The sequence below is a fragment of the Haliotis rubra genome, unplaced genomic scaffold (genome assembly GCF_003918875.1).
Source record: "Haliotis rubra isolate DU_JTF1 unplaced genomic scaffold, ASM391887v1 Scf898, whole genome shotgun sequence".
In the NCBI taxonomy this organism is placed as follows: domain Eukaryota; kingdom Metazoa; phylum Mollusca; class Gastropoda; order Lepetellida; family Haliotidae; genus Haliotis; species Haliotis rubra.
Window position 1 is genome coordinate 35,276 of NW_025767632.1, and position 19,193 is coordinate 54,468.

Sequence of the window (19,193 nt, forward strand, 5' to 3'; positions counted from 1 at the left end):
CTTGGTGACTTATGGAAACAGGTGTTTCACTACCACTGTAATATCTAATTTAATCTACTATAATAACCTTAATAATTAGCACTCCAATCTTGCAGATATTATCCATTTTTTTTGTCTTTTTACTGGTAAAATCTTGAAATATTTTTTTATGTACTGGTAAAAGTGATTGGTTAGTTCTAAGAGGTGTGTAGCTTTAACCTTAAGTATAGATTTACTGAATTTTCTACAGACCAGTCAAAACACTGGGAAGTCGACTGTAAGTGCTTTTTTTATTATATAACTAATGACACAGTAGCTAACATCGCAGGTAAACTATGAAATATTAGTATTTATCTGACAAGATGATAGTGTTTTGTTGTTTTTGAAAAGTTGAATTCAAACAGGGTAGTAATTTAGGATTGTGACGTGGTCTTGGTTACAAAATAGTTTAGTATCAAACACAACAGGGAAATGATATTTCGGCGATATTTCTATCAGCGCATGTTATACCACTGACATTAACAGGTAATACTTATTTTCATAAATACATACCTCCCTCGAAATGAATGGAACAAATTCTGCTGGAGGAATTTGGAAACCAAGCATCTCTTCTGATGTGATCAAGCCAGAGTTTCGTCCGCTTCACGTCATGTATCGGAATTCTGTGATAAGTCAACTTGACACCTGCAAGTTTATCTTTCTGCGTGAAGTTTGTACACCCAGGCACGCAACAAAAACTTCCTAGTCGTTTGAAATTTCCTAAGAGCCGAGGAGAACGTTGTTGATCTGTCAAACTCATGATAAGGAGCGATCGACTGACGACTGACAGCCAAAACGGAAATGACCGGAGGATTATTTACACGCTCTGCGCATGCGCGCCGCGAGTCGCAAAATAATGTGAAACCGACGAATGGGACTTCAATTCAAAGTAGATCGATGTTATACTTGATCTCAAGAACTTCAGGACCAGAAAGAGATTATTCATGTCACTGGGGCTTGTCATATCATTCCAGTCTAGCTTTTATCAAATTTACATGATGCGACACTTGTTAAATATCTGAAATGCCTAACCCATTTATGTCACTGTCAAACATGTAATCTATATTCTTTACAACATATCACATATAATTTAATACATTTAGTTTCCTGTCGACACTTTTGAATCAGTTGGTGGTCAAACGTAAACTACACGTTTATACTGATAAAGGTGGTGGTGTACAGTGCAAGGAAGCCATGGTGCATTGTCAATTATGTTTTATTTAATTGTAAAATTTGGCCTCTATTCTGAGCTTTCAATACAGCTCGATATAAATGATTAGAGTAGTGTTTTTTCTCGTGGTAAAAGAGCAATGCTACATCCATTGAAAGAGGCCATATATGGGTATATTGTCTCACTACATGTGACCACGCTATTGGGTAGGAAAAGAAATAAAAATATAATATAAGAATATTGATTTAAAATATATGCGAAAGTGTCACTGTTCTGAATGTTATTTGGATTTTGAGACGTTAAGGTCAAAAAGAAGGAGATATAAGATAGTTGGTATAATATACGAAAGTGTTTTCTTTTCTTGTTATTATTTTTATATGACACAATGATGTTTTTTAACATCCACAAAGGTAAAACTGTAGGCAAAATGATTTGCTTGGGGCAAAATACACCCTTCGTCAGATCTTTGGGGCAAAATACACCCTTCATCAAAACATTTCTTTATATATTAGAAAACACTTTTGTGGATTATAACATTTCACTGAAACAATGTAAGGCAACGTATAATGTTAGTTGTTTCTTGCTGCAGTTTTGAAAATCCGGTATTGTAAATGTTACAAATTGAAACTTATTCAAAAGTAGAAAATGAATCAAGCCACCTTATTCTAAAAGTGGAGTAAAACAATTTTACCTTTCACACCAAAAATCGAACAAAATGCAATCAGGTTGCTGACGATCTATTTGACACTATAATTAAAAATCCTACCACCAAAACCTGGTCGAAACTGTTACAGATGGAATTTAATTAACATCTACATTTAGCGTTATGTATATTGCGTTGTACAGTACATATCAGTTATTTACAAAACAATTCAAAATGATACTGGGTGCTGGAGTAACCCGGTGGTTCGCCATGGAGAAGACTGGGTTCTGTTCCCACATGGGTACAATGTGTGTAGGTCATTTCTGTTGATTCCCGCCGTGATTTGGTGGCGTAAATTCAGAATCACTTGTTCAGTCTAAATGACACACATATTTGGTATTCTCTGCATGACCTGACCCCCGCCACGAATGGGAGCGGGTTACAACGGTATCGTTCGTCCTTCTGTTCCTTCCCCCTCTTTTGTCAAGTCGAACACCGACATAATAACACACACACGCACGCACATATGCACACATAATATGTCAGTGGTTATCGAAATGTAAGAAATAGGTGTTGAGGGTCTTGTTCACTTGTTTACATAATTCAATGTTTTTGCAGAATTAAGGAAAATACTATCACAAGCATTTTTTAATTGTATGACCATTTTGGCATGACCCTCAAAGAAATCTAGTACCATACTTAGAGCTGTAACAGCAAAATTACTGAGTCTCAAGCAATGACTTTGATATCACAACACTCCTTGAATTCATTAATTCTCTGCGACGTATTTTGGTGACAATCCCGTGATTAGTCACCAATAAGAGGACTGCAATTTATACAACAAAACTTCAGCGACGTAAGTGATTTAAAAAGAAAGCAAAGAAATTTTCGAATGCCACTGTTGATCAGTCACTACTCTATAAAATATTTGCGAAAGATTCGCAAAGTCATTTTACGCCCAGGAGAGATCCTCCTGCGACGCGCACCTGTTCCGTAGATAGAAATAGTTGTGAGGGAAATGTGATGTCAAACCACTTTTCTGACTTGGGTTGACAACAAAACATGGACATACAGTCCTCGTTATGAGACATCACGGTTTGTGATGACACATGCAGCAACAACGATGCGGGCGGTCTTCCCCACGTATTTAGATCATCGTGGGAAGATAGAAAAACCGCTTGCTCCTCTGTTTGGAAATACACAATTGTAAAAATAACACCACCAAAATCATTTGTCAGCAGAGGTTTCGCTTGAAGTGGAGTACATCGGTGACAGTGTTAAAAAGGATTAGCGGTGTACACTTGCCCCCGGAACCACGCGTAATGTTTTATCTTAAAGTTAGTAATGTCTCATTACAGTCATGTCTCTTTACACCTCTATATTTCATGTGTTTACTTAACATATATATATAATTTTATTAACAAGTAGAGTCTATCTATTTCCATGTAACTTAATCAATAAGTAATGTTATTCAGAAACTAATTTGTATAAGTTATATATTAAATATATTTATTATTATTTATACATATTTAAGTTACTTTAAATGGATGTCAGCTTTTTTTATCTTTACGTTGTCAATTTGTGATGTATGTGCCATAATGTTATCATTTGTTTACAGTATACCATATGATTTAGGTCAGAGCTGAAGTGACTGCTCTCACACTCAGCGCCACACCCTGATTTAATATCTTTAGACAAAATACCCAACAATATTTCCATTTATTTCAGAACAACTTTTTATGAAGAATTGTGACATTTTGGATTTATAAAATGCCATTCAAGTGGAGACCGAAACGGACTCGTCGTTATGACATATCATCGAAGAATTCATTCATAGTTGGTGTGTACCTGTTGGATAGTTCATTCTTGAATGTACCCTGTCATCTGATAGTACAGGCCAGGAGTGCCTGGACAGCATTGCACAGAGAATTGACCTTGTGGATGTGAGTTAATATTCATCATTACTATTGTAGCCTAAGCATTTACAAACTTTCAAGCTATTACTTGGCAGTTTCATTCATTTATGTTTGAATGAATTTCCTAAACCCATCTTTGTTTTGTCTCAGTTTTTTGACGGCAGACCTATTATTCTAGATGCTGTGACTTATTCAATAATTTAAATTGTTGAAAACATTTAAGTATGTGTTTGCCCACAAAAGTTCTATTAAGTCTTTGTTTTGTCTCAGTTTTTGATGACAGACCTATTATTCTAGATGCTGTGACTTATTCAGTAATTTAAATTGTTCGAAACATTAAAGTATGTGTTTGTCCCCAAAAGTTCTATAAACAAGATATATCATATCCAAGGCTATTTCATCATTCAGAGTTAAGTGTAAGTTAGCACTGAGGCGAAATTCTGGTAAACAATTTTTTTACTACATGTATTTGACTGAAATGTTTGCTGTGTGCAACTTGGAAAAATACGACAGTGATAGGAATGTGAGTCATACTGAACCCGGGGCCTTGTGAAGATCTGGGTTGGAATTGGTCTTCAGCAACCCATGGTTGTTCTCGGATTCGACTAATGAGATTGGGTTGTCAGAATCTCTGATTTTGTTGATGAATGTCATCATTTCCTAATTCTGTAGATCAGCGCTATAATCAAGCCAACCGCTGGATTGTTTGTACGAGAATTGATTACTTGCAGTCGGCTATCATATATCTATATGTCTGGAATATTGAAACAGATATATTGAACTGGGGGATGTTAGATGTACACAAATAGAAATATGCAGTTATCAAATATAAATAGAGAAGGGTAAGGTAAAGCATTATGCTAAACCTATTCAGTGTTTTGATGTATCAGAATAAATGTTTGCTATGAACTTCGAAAGGAGCTTATGTGGGTGGAAGTGTCACAGTGACCTATGTGGTAAGAGAAGAAAGGCCATGCCTTAGGCACATTGTGACAGGTATAATGCTACTTCAGCCTTTGTTTCCAGATTGTGATGTATGTACATGTGGATTAACAGTGTTATGTGTGTATGTTATCATGTCACATGGAGGTATACATGCCCACTGCTGCACATGTCTCATTGTAGGATAGGACAGAGCAACATGACAGTATTACTATACTGAGTGTCATTGCTGAAGGATCTGGCTGGTTGTTTAACACTGCACTCAGCAATATTCCAGCTATATGTTTATATGGTGACGGTCTGCAAATAAGCGAGTCTAGACAGTCAATCCAGTGATCAACATCATGAGCATCAGATACGATGACATGTGTCAACCAAGTCAGCCTAACCACCCGATCTTGTTAGACGCCTCTTACAACAAGCATGGGTTGCTGAAGACCAGTTCTAACCTGTATCTTCATGGGTGTGCAGATAAGAGATGAAAAGTATTAAAATAATGTTTTCAACTTCCAAGAGAGCAGCTCTGTGGCATCTGGAGTAAACCATGTTATGTCCACATTGCCTTTAAGTGTCATGCATTACCCATACATGGGTGAAACCAATGGTTGTGTTCAGGGAGTGTGTTTTGCATAGCTTTCTTTATCACTGTCTGGGCGGTAGGGTAGCCTGGTAGTAAAAGTGTTGGCTTGTCACGCGAACACCGGGTTTGATTCTCCACATAGGAAAATGTGTGAACCCTATTTCTGGTGTCGTGAGTTATTACTGGAATATTGCTAAAAGTGGTGTACAACCATACTCACTCACTCTATCACTTTCCATCTTACACTTTTCATTGGTTTTAATAGTCATCTATTTCCAGTTTCATAGAGCTGCGTCTGATTGTGTGACAGGCATAAACAACATGTTCTTCAGCTGGTACTGACATTGTCAATATATACAGACATATTGACACATGTTGGCTTATGTTCATTAGAGACACCTTCCGTACCTAGGTGTCCCATCAGTGGCGAAGCTGAATCTATGTTAACCATGGTATAGTCCAATTCTCTTTGTGACATAAAAGCACAGTGACTGATAATCAGTGCCTACAGTGTTGCAATGTAATAGTTTCCTTCCTATCTGTGTGTAGTGGTTACGCCATGTGGAGTTGAGCCAGGTCTGAGACAGTAGCCACTGTTATCGCGCCATGACCAGGGTTGATTGTTGGTCTTTATCTCTGTTGGAAGGCTTCATCGGCTTCTACAGCATCACACCAGATGCATGATGATAAACAGATTTATTTATAGGTCATGTTGATTAACTTGTAGTCAGATAGAGTGATAATTGCAAAACCCCTCTCACTTATACATTAAATAGAATGGTTTGGGAAGCTGCTTATTTCTGCTGCTGTTTGTAATTGTTCCTGTTATGGTGCAGCTAAATATATGTCGCTATACAAATTATTCATGTCGAAATAACTCAAGTAGGGATTTGTCGAGGCCTGTTCAGAGGCCAATATTCAGTCCAAAGTCTGCAAAAATATATCTGTAATAATTCCCAAATAGACATTAAAAATGTCACAGCTCATAATATTCAAATTGTTTGGCTTTGTAGTTTTGACTTGCATTTCACTGATGAAAGAACCAGTTGTGGTACATGCTGTTTTGCTTAGTTTCACATGGGTGTGTGGGCAGCTTCTGTTTTTTACCCGAGGCGCTTTCTGTCAAGTTGCTTTGTAACTTACTAGTAGGTATTAAGTTTGCCAGAGAAGGACACTAAAATGTGAATATATACGTGAATATGATTTACTAGGGCTGCAATGAATCGCCCAGACCTCGATTCGATTTTCTATATTGGACCTTCGATTTGATCATTTTTGATTCGGCTCTTCATACAAATAAAAGCATCAGATTTCATTTAACTCTCAGAGTTGGCTTTTTTAGTGTGAAATCCATCATAAACTTGGCGATGTCTACTAACAACATTTCTCATTGGATAAATAGCCTGGCATCAACCAATCAAGTTTCTCTCCATCGCCCTTGTTGACAACAGACAAGCTAACTATTAAATGTGAGGAGAGATATTTGTGGTCCCACATTTGCTTGTATTAGCCGAGTTGGATCTAAGTCGATGTAACACGTGTTCTGATTGGATAGAAAGAAGGGAGATAATTCGTGTTGCGATTTTTTTCCGCTAAGGGATTTTATGAGAACTGGAAAATATGGTCGGATTAGAACAGAGGTTTGTAGGAAGATATGACAAGTGACCTCTGTGGGAAGAGAATGACCGAATCATTGTTTTACTGAATGAACCTTTGGCACCTTATCATGTTGATTGTCATCCATCCTTGGGGTCTGTCATAAACTTTTGAATTTGGACATCTATGGAACCAAAAGGCCAAAGAACCTTTGTATAGGTTATCCAAATGATGCCATCTGATGATCTGTGTAAACTGTTTGTCAGATTTGATTCTAAACATGGCTGCAATGTCGGCCATATTGAAAATGTATTTTTGACCAAACAAAGTAGTTTCTAAATGTTGTGTTATCACATCACTTGCATCATGTTTTCATCCGTATTTTGAAAGTTGGTCTTTTGACCAAGAAAGAATGCATATGTTCAAGCATTAATGATAAGTCGCTGTGTACACTATATTCATACCATGTGTCAAAACTTATATTACTTACTTTTATAGATTCTTGTTGACTGTGCCACTGTTTAGATGTGACAGATTATCAGTATGAAATCAGATGAGCTACAACATCTTTATTTTGTCCCTGAGATGGCTGTAACTTTGTTCCAAACTGCCACCCATGTCGATTCCTGTAATTGCATGAAACAGGCAGTTTTTCTCATCATGGTGATTTTTTTGTATTTTGACAAAAGGTTAAAATAATTATGAAAGCTGAAATGTTAATAAACAGCAAGGAAATCAAGTTCAAAATGATAAGCTTCTCTTTATGTTGTTTACTCTGAAACTACAACACATGCCTCTGAGTGTGAGTCATTGTTGATACCGTTTTTACAATCTACACCTAATTTTACAGCATTTGAGCTGTCATAGGTGTGTCGAGGGAGCGTAACGTGATACCCTTCCACGATGACTGTGGGACCTGATGTGTCGGTGGGACATGTGGAGTCTTGCTTGCATCTAGCTAGGTGTTCATATGTGTTTGTCCTTTGAAGGGTACTCCAGCTTGATCTGACTGTTATATTAATAGGTCTGGTTTTCAAGGAGTGGTTACCAGGGCCAGGTTGTAGGGTCAGGGCAGGTTATTTAGTCTTTTTATTTCCATGTAATTCTACTCCCTCTTCCTCTAGAGTGATGACCTGTGCAGTAATTGGCAGAAACTGGAAATGTGAAAAGCTGTTAGGAGTTGTTAACATAGCTAACAATGGTAAAGAGTAAATTGCTGCCTTTTGTCCAGTGTTTGGTCTAGAACACTGTTGTGTCATTCAGGAAGGCTGTAGAAATGAAGTGATTATTTACATGGAAAATAGTCTGTATGCGAGAAAATCTCTTATGTGACAGAACAAATGAGCCTTTTCAATTGTAGCAGGATCACAATCTTTAAGAAAATATGGATATTACATTTATTGTAGTATTCTAGTAGATGTGTATAGATTTACATTTTACATGTAGTAGAGAGTGTACTCCATAGTATTGGATTAATTCAGATTATAACACAAAATCGTTTGGAACATATCTTTCATATATTATTAGGGTAGTAACTAGTATCATTCACAACCTAATAGGTGATATATGCATGATCCAGGGGCTCACATGAATGTTTTATAGTGCTTATGTATACTGTTCAAAAGAAGTTAGAAAACCCACAATATAAATTCCTGACAAATTGTTGACAGTCGTATAAAAAATGAAATTTGATGTTCCTTTACTTCCTTGGAGTAGTATATCATTATTAATGTGCTCGTTAGTCCTGGAAAACTATTTTGTGTTGTCAATGTTTGTTTGATGAATAATAACTGGCATGATCTTTATGACAAGTGCGTAGCTGGATTTGAGTGGGCTGTGGGACAGCCTTGTGATTAATGTGTTTGCTCATCACACTGAAGACCAGGGTTTGATTCTCACATGGGCACATGTTTGAAGACAATATTTCTAGTGTCTCATGATGTTATAATACTGGAATAAATGCTGTATAAAGCCATACTAAGCTAGGTTTGAATAAGATCTATTTGGGTGAGATTTCAATCAATGCAAGATTCCCCATTCCGGGTGTGATGGTGTTGTGGAATGTCATCTCAAAGTGATCACTGCTCTTTTATGTTTATGGTTTTCACACCTACATGTTCACTATAATATAATACACAAGTGTGTACGTTAATGAAACAAGTGTCAGCATATCTCAAGTGTGTCAAAGAATATACACAAATTGTGACACAAGTCCGATAAGATCAGAAAGATTCATGGCTGTAATTATCTTTTTATCATCTACACTTCTGGTTTGCTGATGAAGATGAAGCAACGTCTTTTTTTTTCAATAATGTATCCTTAAGCTAGCATGGTCACCATGATCATGATGATGTCATCAATGATGTCATTACTATTGTGACATCATAAAACATTAAGTCAGTTGTGATGGTTGTCACACTCCGGCACATCGATGACTTAGCTGGCCCAGCGATGACTTAACATAACATCACTGCCACAGGCTAATTTGCATATCACGTGACCAGACTTTTCTCTTGTTTGTAATCAAACGCGCATATTCATAATAAGAAGAGACTGGACTCACGAAAGCTTTTCGGTGCTCTCTTCATAATGTTTAACATTGTTACATATATATTCTTCCACAACTGTGACAGTTAGGTCTATGACAGTACATATTTAGATATCAAACTGGGTGCATCGTTTGCCCTCCGTCGGCTTCGATGACAGCACGTGGAGCCGTGCAACCTATGTAAACAAAGGATCGCTACGCAAATCGAAATAGTGTTACATGTTTTAGGATATTTTCTCAATGAAACTAAACCATTCTATCAAAGATATTTAATTAGTTGTGTAGACTCGTCAAAAATAAAAGAGTTGAGAAATATGTAAATTATATTGAATGGACGGTGCAAGATGTGACGAATCATTTTTCTGGCCTGTGGCAAAGATACTATGCTGGCTTGCCGCATGGAACTCTGGGTAGGAGAGTGGATGGTTGTATCACCTCACAGTGATACATGTTTTTATGCTGTGGAGCTCTTGAAATCTTCAACACTTGTGATTCATAATGATGTTTATTTACTCACTCATGTAGATCTGAGTGGATGATAAAGCATATTGTATCATCAACCAGGGTAAACCAGTGTGGGGTCTCACTGGTCACTGTCTGCTGAAGGCATGCTAGCTTGCCTTTCATTCTTGTCATTTCCTGTAGATATAGTGCTTCCTTTGTGTTGCCATGACGTTGTGGTCTACCTCGTTATCCTATTACCTCTGTACCTTCTGTCACCTCTCTACAGGGCAGAAGGTTACTCGTTTTGAGAGCTGTGTTAAGCATGTTACGAGGAAACCCGAAAATAATAATAGCCTTCCTTTCCTTTCTTGTGAACAGACATTTCATATATGCATCATGTAGAGGATATCTGCTTCATCATGCAGTTCATCTGGTGTAAGTTTAGAAGAACTTACATTTCATCCTATACAGATTATTCAAAATAGTGTGAAATTATTAAACCATCCCAGTAGTTTTCAATTTTCCTCCACAGCCAGAAACGTACTGGCATGAACTTGGTTTTCAGCTTCATTGTCAGTAGAATTTAGTGTTTTTATGTTGGTGTTTCCCGAGGGCATTTTAGCAGGGTGCAGTGCCCTGCCCTTTTTGTTTGGTGCCCTGCCGTTCTTTTATAACAGCAATTGATTTTAACACTTGGTGGTGTTTAGTTTCTATTTCATGTAGAAGTTAAGTGAAATAACTGTGCTCTTTGAGTCTTTAAAAATCATATGCATGAAAACTTGACATAGCACTTTGGAATGTGTTATTGTATGCCCATTTTGAAATACTGTCGCTCTGCCTTTTGTTTATCCTTGGGGATACAGTATATGTGGACAAGTAATGGCCGAGGTTTCCGCAAATCCCAGCCCAGCCAGACTAGATCTGGGCTTCAGGCTAGTGGCTAGATGCAGACTGCTGTATACCACCTACCAGGGCATATATCACAAGTTTGTCCTGCTAACTCATATTTTTCCTGGAATCCCTTTATTCAGAACACTCTCCTGAAATGAATACCTATCTTTTGAAATGTTCCACTTGATGTATATATTGTCAGTTGTCTCTGACATGTCCAGTTATTTTGAGGGAGCATATGGGATTACGTTTCCTCTTATTACTACCTGTTAATAGGATACTTTTTTTGTTAGGCTTTTATTAAACAGTCTTTCCTTATCATTATTTAATACCTGTCTTTTTCATTATCACCAAAAGCCTTTAGGATAAGCCATTGTCCAACAAACTGAACCTATGTGACACTTTGGTTGTATCCAGTGTTTTCACTTTTGATCTTTATCATTTCCTTTGCGGTGTGTGCTTGTTCAGGTGCAGTCACAAGACCCACTTGAACGGGCTGGACAGGTTGGGTTGAGCTGGCCAGTCCGAATTGTTATGTGTTAATGGTTATGTCAGATACCTCTACCTCTTCCCTGAATCACTGCCTGAGTGACTGACTACCTGTCAGCTGGGGTGGAACATGATGGAAGATGATGTCGCCAGTGTAGAAACAATGGAGGGGGCCATTAGTGTGTGCAGGGGAAGAGAGATTTGTAACTTTTTAATATGTTTAATATTAACCTTAGTAATGTCCTTATAAACTTAAAAATATTTATGACAGCATTAGGTGCAGTCCTGAAACTTGCACAAGGCTGAATAGTAAGATATCGGGATATCCACTAAAACTCCTGAAACTTCTACTTGCCCATTGAATACCAATAACATTAGACTAACTGTGGCCAATGATAGACATGGCCGCCGGACTGTTAGTCCCAGACTAATGAAAATCAAGAGGGACCAGTTGTTTTTGTCATAAACTGCTTTTCCAAAACTACAGACTATTTGGATTTGGCCAATGGTGTTAAATACTGCTGGCTAATTAATGGATTTAGATTCCTGATGACATTCATTTCCTATTAGTAGAAATCTTTATCAAAAGTACAGGAGTTGCTGTCTGTGGTGCATATTTCAAACTAGACAAGACAATTGATGCACAAAGTTCAGCTCTGTCCAGGGATGGAATTAACCCATTGCCCGACGTCCGAGTCCAGTGTTTTTTTTCTGTCGGGCAAACAAATTTATATATCACACTTTACCGGTGTCCAGTTGAGTTTCCAATGTTAATTATGTTGTTTATCTAAAAATCAGCAAGAAAACGGTTGGTAAAGTGGGAAAATTATCAGGCACATTGACTTTACATGTGCCACTGTACCGAGTACACTATCAATTTTAAAGTTATTTCCACCCTGTTCCAATGTTAATTATGTTGTGTATCTAAAAATCAGCAAGAAAGCGGTTGGTAAAGTGGAAAAATTATCAGGGCGCGGACTTTACATGTGCCACTGTACCGAGTACACTATCAATTTTAAAGTTATTTCCACCCCTGTTCCAATGTTAATTATGTTGTGTATCTAAAAATCAGCAAAAAAACGGTTGGTAAAGTGGTAAAATTATCAGGGCATTGACTTTACATGTGCCACTGTACCGAGTACACTATCAATTTTAAAGTTATTTCCACCCTGTTCCAATGTTAATTATGTTGTTTATCTAAAAAATCAGCAAGAAAACGGTTGGTAAAGTGGAAAAATTATCAGGGCACGTGACTTTACATGTGCCACTGTATCGGAGTACACTATCAATTTTAAAGTTATTTCCACCCCTGTTCCAATGTTAATTATGTTGTTTATCTAAAAAATCAGCAAGAAAACGGTTGGTAAAGTGGAAAAATTATCAGGGCACGCGTGACTTTACATGTGCCACTGTGGAGTACACTATTAATTTTAAAGTTATTTCCACCCCTGTTCCAATGTTAATTATGTTGTTTATCTAAAAAATCAGCAAGAAAACGGTTGGTAAAGTGGAAAAATTATCAGGGCACGTGACTTTACATGTGCCACTGTACCGGAGTACACTATCAATTTTAAAGTTATGTCCACCCCTGTCTGTACACAGGCTTTTTCAGCGTGTGTGCTTAGATATAGGTTGTCGTTCAATGTCACAACATACGCATGTCTTGCCTAATATTTATACAGTATTGACAGTGTTTTTTTCAAATTTGTTATTAAAGAAAGAATATCAATTCTATATCACTGAGCTCACGTAACAAGTCAAGGAAATAGCTGCTATGCACAGTTACACACATATGCACTCAATACTAAATTAAAATAAAAAGTATTTTTTAGAAAAATAACCACTCTAGATAGATGAGCAGATAAGTTGGCTCTGTGAAACCCTTGTGAGAAACAAGGTCTCAGTAACTTCTTTGAGTGGCAGTTTAGAAGCTGGGACGTACAAAATTGACAAACTTTATGGTTGTAACGTTTCAATACAGATTCTGGTACCATTGTCAAGCAGGAATGACAACGGTACAAGAATCTGTATCTAAAAGTCGCACTCTCGTAATAAAGAAGTTGTTCTCCATAAAGTTTGTCAATTTTAAGCTCTAAGTAGCTGAGATTATCCACGAGTTGAGGTCATTTTTCAAATGTCTCGGCAGGTTTAGTTTAAAATGTTATAGTTCCATGTTATATAGTCATAGTTAAATGAGAATAAGCTGTGAATTAGGGTTGATGATATTCATTTACACAATCCATATTTACTCCAATATTTGAAATGACAGTTCTAAGCTATGTCATTTGTAAGATGTACATTCATAATTAAGTTACTAAGCCTTGACCTTGACCTGTGGAGCACAATAGTGCAGTGGTAAGGCGTCTGCCTATCATGCTGAAGGCTCGGGTTCGATCCCCGGTGGAGGCACCTAGGTTTGGGTCCCGAGGTAGGCACATTTGCGTAGTATCCTTGGACAAGATACTTAGATCCACATTGTCTCAGTTGACCCAACTGTAAAATCGGTACCTGTGAGGATGTCCTGGCAATGTGAGTGATTAGTTCATTGCATTTAACAGGCAGCATGGCTGTATGATCCCCATGGAGTTGAAAGATAATCGGATAGTAGGATGGTGTCCCATGACCGGGGATAGTAATGTACGTAGCGCCATGAGCAGGTAATGTGCCTGGATATGAGCACCATATAAGCGGACTATTACTATTACTATTTAAACAAACATGGCACCATAGACAGCCTGTATTCTGAGATCCCGGTGTGGACATTACTGTGTTTAGAGTGGGATAGGTCACCCATCCCTCTAATTGTTGGGGGCGGTGGGGTAGCCTAGTGGATAAAGCGTTGGCTCATCACGCCGAAGACCCGGGTTCGATTCCCCACATTGGCACAATGTGTTAAGCCCATTTCTGGTGTCCCCAGCCGTGATATTGCTGGAATATTGCTAAAAGCGGCGTAAAACTAAACTTAGTCAGTCTGTCTAATTGTTGGAAGATTTGTCTTAGTTGGTGGTCATGCTTGACCTGCTGATTGCATGTCAGGTTGTGAAGATCTGAGTTCTAGCTATCAACCCACTGGTTTGTCTATTGCTGTGAAAACAGTTGTCAAATTATTGATGGTTTTATAGAACAACCTTAACTTTCTTGACTTATTTGATAGGCATTGACAGACGAAAGCAGACAAAAGAATTGTGAATAACAGCTTCTTTATTATACTGCAGTGGTGACTAGGGATGTCACGATACGTAAGTTTCATGAATTGATACGTATCACGATACCCATGTCACGATTCAATATGTATCACGATAAATATCTTTGCGGCATTATTGCGTAAATTTAGTTTCATTTTGAACAAATATATTTCATATTTTATAATTGTCCATGAAAAGATCAACATTTTTTATTCTCAGAGATTAAAAAAGTTCTAATTTCCCATCTTTGTGCATGGAAAATAATCATTTATAACTCTCATAACATCAAAAAACATGATACCATTGCAAAATGTAAACGATACATAAACATATTTAAACCAATACTTTCAAAACTAGATATCGATACAGTGTTGAATGTATCGATTATTGTCTCATCTTAGAAAAGGTATCGCTGCATCAATGTATCGATATATCGTGGCATCCCTAGTAGTACTAGTAGTGACTTCTGATATATATTAAACATCCATTGACCATATTCAGCAATGTGTTCCAGTAAGCTCCCCCAAACCAAACTCTAGGCCAATTTGTTTCCATTTCCAGGTCCACCATCTAAGACTGAAAATGTGCCTGATAGTGTATATTCTTGTGTATATCATGATATATTAGACATTTTGTTTACAGTATAGAATACCCTGCCTTAATTGGTAAATTATTATTGTCGAAAATGTCTTTGCATGAATTGTAATCACTACCCTTATTACATTGAATATGGTACCATATACTGACAAAAAAAACATATGACTTGTACAATGTTATCTCACATACGTACTGGAACTGGGACAAGTCAGTACAGTGTTGCATCCAGGCTGCATGTTGTGGGATTCACCCCTGTTAATGTTCATCTCCCGCAAAAAGGAAAACCGATGCGCGACCTGTCACGCAATATAAATGACCACGTACCTATCACATGGTGTCAACTCACACACCAGCATAACATGTGTGGTTCTTATGGACATGATGGATGCATTAACAAATCACAAATCAAAATCAAACAATCCACCAAAGTGCTGTCACATAACCTTAGTTATGATGATAAATATATTACATTGATAGCGCAAAACCTGCAATTAGAATTATATTTCTCTTGATAAAATAAGTTTCAGATACTATATTTTTCCGATCACTGCATTAAGATTCATCTTGAAAATCACTGGTAAATCGCGGGGGACGTGTGCACAGCTGATTGCTATTTCCGGCTCTGTATACGAGACAAATACACACGGTAATCTTAATCCCTGCATATAATACAATACAAATCAAAAGCAAATTAGAACTGAAATGGTAAACAATCTTGTCTACTGATGTTTAATTGCAAGTTTACTATCTTTACTGACAAAGTCGTCTTCTTTTGTTCGTTCACTCAAAGCGATATGTAATGTCGTTTTCTTACCCCCTGAAAAAAAGTTTCACAAAAGTGTAACCTGTAGATAAGCCGACCCCCCTTCTACAATCCAAATGGAGGGGCCCAGATCTAAGGAATTTCCCTATGATGCTGCTGTTGCAGCATGGAAATCTAAGAAAGAGAGACGTTTATTTCACAAGTGTTGAGCCAAAGGTCAGATATGAAAACTCATGTGAATAGTTAAGCATTGTCGTGACAGCATCAGCATTACAGTAAATACCAATCTTTAGTCAATATGTGAACCCCCATGCTTGGTGGCAGGTCCCCCTCTTTTGTAACAGTTAAGGGGGATGTCCCCTTAATCCCAAATTCCTGGATGCAACACTGTCAGTATGGTGACAATGGTTTGTTTGATCATGTTAACTTGTCCATTGGTAGTAAAACATGGTGTTCAGTATTGAGTAAAGGGACTGAGTTGTTACAGTATACAGGGATGAGACTGTTCCGCGGATCTGCGGAATTCCGAGGATATGATCGAGCTGGGGTCATTCTTGTGAACTGCCCCAAGATCCCCGGCTCATTTTCCTCTTCTTTCACTCATACCCAATCTTATCCCTGAGTATAGTAATCTGCAGACCCCCTAAATCTTTCCACATTAGGGCTATGACAAGGACCACAAGATCGTGATGTTATATTTCCTACACTGCTGTTATATGGCCAGAACCTTGAAGGCTGGTGGATTTCTGTTGAATGTATTAACATGTGTTTCTGTCACTCCCTCAGACACACTATTTTGGGCTGCGGTTCATCACCAAGAAACTCCAGTTCCAATGGGTAGAACTCAGCAAGCCCCTGAAGAAGCAGTTGGACAAGATGGCCGAGGCTTCCCATCAGCCACCTTGCCTCTACTTTGGTATCATGTTCTACGTGTCCGGCGCACACAAGATCCCCGACGACACAGCCAGGTTCCACTACTACCTGCAGCTCAAGAATGACGTCATCGATGGCCGTGTGCCGACTAGCTATGAACAAGAGCTGCGTCTGGCAACCTTCAGTCTACAGGGTATGTACACTTTTGTTTCAACCTGGATTTGTGGTTTTGTAGAGGATGTTTTAGAAGAGTGAAAGCTAAATGCAAGATTTAGAAAATAGAGGAGGAGGAGGAGAAAAGTGCCCAGTCATTAAATGAACAACAATACTTTCTTGGTCAACATAGTACAGGTCCGTCATACTAAAGTACTGTCGGAAATGCTAGAAAAATGCTTTTTGACTTATATTTAAAATTCAGAGGTATTACAGTTACTTAAATAACAAATATCACTTCAAGAAACATCTACCTAATGTAGACAGAGGGAATAAATTTTGAGACATGCTCTAAAATGTGTTTTTACTAATGAAAATACCAAAAACTTAGAAAAATAAGGGGTAGTTGGACGTTATTTGAAACAAACATTAACTGCCTGTGTTACGTCATCAGCATGCACGGTATCGACAGGTGAAATTGACACCTGAGCACACGCTCGGGCGAGGGGTCATCTCAATAGATGTTTTCTGCAAAATGTTGAATATGTGTGCATTATAGTATATGTATCAGTTATGTAAGGGATCATTTGTGTATGTGTGTTTGTTTTGAAATAAACATCACAATTACTGTACATTGGAAAGAATCCTATCACTTGTGTTATCTTATCGATTGATTGTAGAAATGTGCAAGCGTTTTAATAAATGTTTTGCATGTCAACAGTATATTTCAATGAAAAAATATGGATGTAATTTGGTCAGTTTAATCTAGTTGTGAACATTGGCCAAAGATTTAACGAAGTCACTGGTGTAGCTTCTTTAGAATATATATATTTTTCTTCTCATAAAGTTTGTAAACTGCCCGTCTAAGCACTCCCTTGTCAAAGTTGTCAAGGATGGTTTTACGTCCCGGTTTTGCATTTGAGACGGTCCCTGTCTTGTCTGATTTGTTTACAATATTGTAAACTTGTTGGTAAGACATGCCAACAGCTCTACAAGTTCTGTAATAAACCCTTTCTAAACTAATGAAAGGTTTACCTCTGTCTTTTTTAAGCAGAAAAAACCTATAAACCTTTGCAACAATCGACTGCAAATCGTTGGCCATAGTGGGCTGTGATAAAGATGTGCATGCATGACGGGAAACTTATTTATCAAGACTTAACATTTATATTAATATTTCTTCAATAAAGAAAACGATAATTAAGTAAAGTAACACAAACATTCAACATTTACTTGTTTAGGAAAAACTTTAATTCATATTTTTACACCACCTGTATTATTAGCATAAATGTAAAGACTATTTCAGATTTCTGTTGTTGAACTCTGAAAAAATATTAAGTTGCTGTTTTGGTACCAAATTCCCTCCTGTAAACTGCCCTTTAAATGCATGGGAATGTTAAATCGATTGAAATAAAAATTAGGTAGACAATAGGCGGGTTGATATATTGACAACATAGTACATTTATCACCTTTATAAAGATATTTAGGCTAAAAAGCATTTTTCTAGCATTTCCGACAGTACTTTAGGCTGACATTGTAGTGTTAGGAAGTAATGCCACATAGCCAGCCTTTGTCAGTGCGCTTATATAAGCAGAGCTCTGTTTGATTATTGGTGTACATGGACCAGATCAAAGAAGGTAGTAGATTGATTGCTGTCACTATATCTGGATTAAGTGCAGTCGCAGTGGTAAGCCCTTATAATGTAATAAATTCTATTCTGAGTGAAATTTTTGGTATACTTGAAGTTTGTTTGATCCAGGGTTAAACAGTCTGGCAGGAGGCTTAATTTAATCAGTGTGAATAATTTACTGTATTAAATAAGTTAAGATCACTGGTTGTTTCATTTGACTGTAATTAATCTGTCGTCGCCATGAGGGATTAACTATTGTATAGTTTTGTTGCCCCTGGACATGATAGTGCTGGAATATTGCTAAAACAATATGAAACTGAACTCACTCATTCTTAAGGATTGGTGTTAATTTTTATCAAAAGCCTGATTAGCAGGTTTAGTATTTATACAAATAGTTTGTACTGAGATGTGATGAACATGATTTAAAGATAAACATGTGCTGTCAGTAGTATACAATAAGTTTTACTTGGGGTGTGTTCGATTTCAGCGGAATATGGAGACTTTGATTATGAACGTCATACAGTGGACTTCTTCAAGGACAACAAAATTCAGCTGTTTCCCAAGGTATGCTCTTCCATCACTGTGGCACCTCAGCTCAGAAGCATGTCAGTCATGTGTAGTTGAGGTAGTATAATATGGATATATGTAAATTTGAGCCAACATTCATCCTGTCTTTGCCTACTTTACACATGCTTGTAGGGCTTGAGTTAATTCCTCACAATGAGCACAGTGTGTGAAACCCATTCTTGGTGCATTA

At 37.5% G+C, this 19,193-nt stretch overlaps 1 protein-coding gene across 1 annotated transcript in view; it reads left to right on the plus strand.

Annotated features, from left to right (window-relative positions):
* Window positions 1–2,866: 2,866 nt before the first annotated feature.
* LOC124263764 (tyrosine-protein phosphatase non-receptor type 21-like) overlaps window positions 2,867–19,193 on the plus strand; it is a 37,436-nt gene continuing 21,109 nt past the window's right edge. Inside the window, 5 exon segments of the mRNA XM_046698468.1 lie at window positions 2,867–3,169; window positions 3,561–3,690; window positions 3,693–3,775; window positions 16,570–16,849; window positions 18,924–19,000. Coding sequence (XP_046554424.1) covers window positions 3,603–3,690; window positions 3,693–3,775; window positions 16,570–16,849; window positions 18,924–19,000 — 528 coding nt within the window. The 5' untranslated portion in view covers window positions 2,867–3,169; window positions 3,561–3,602.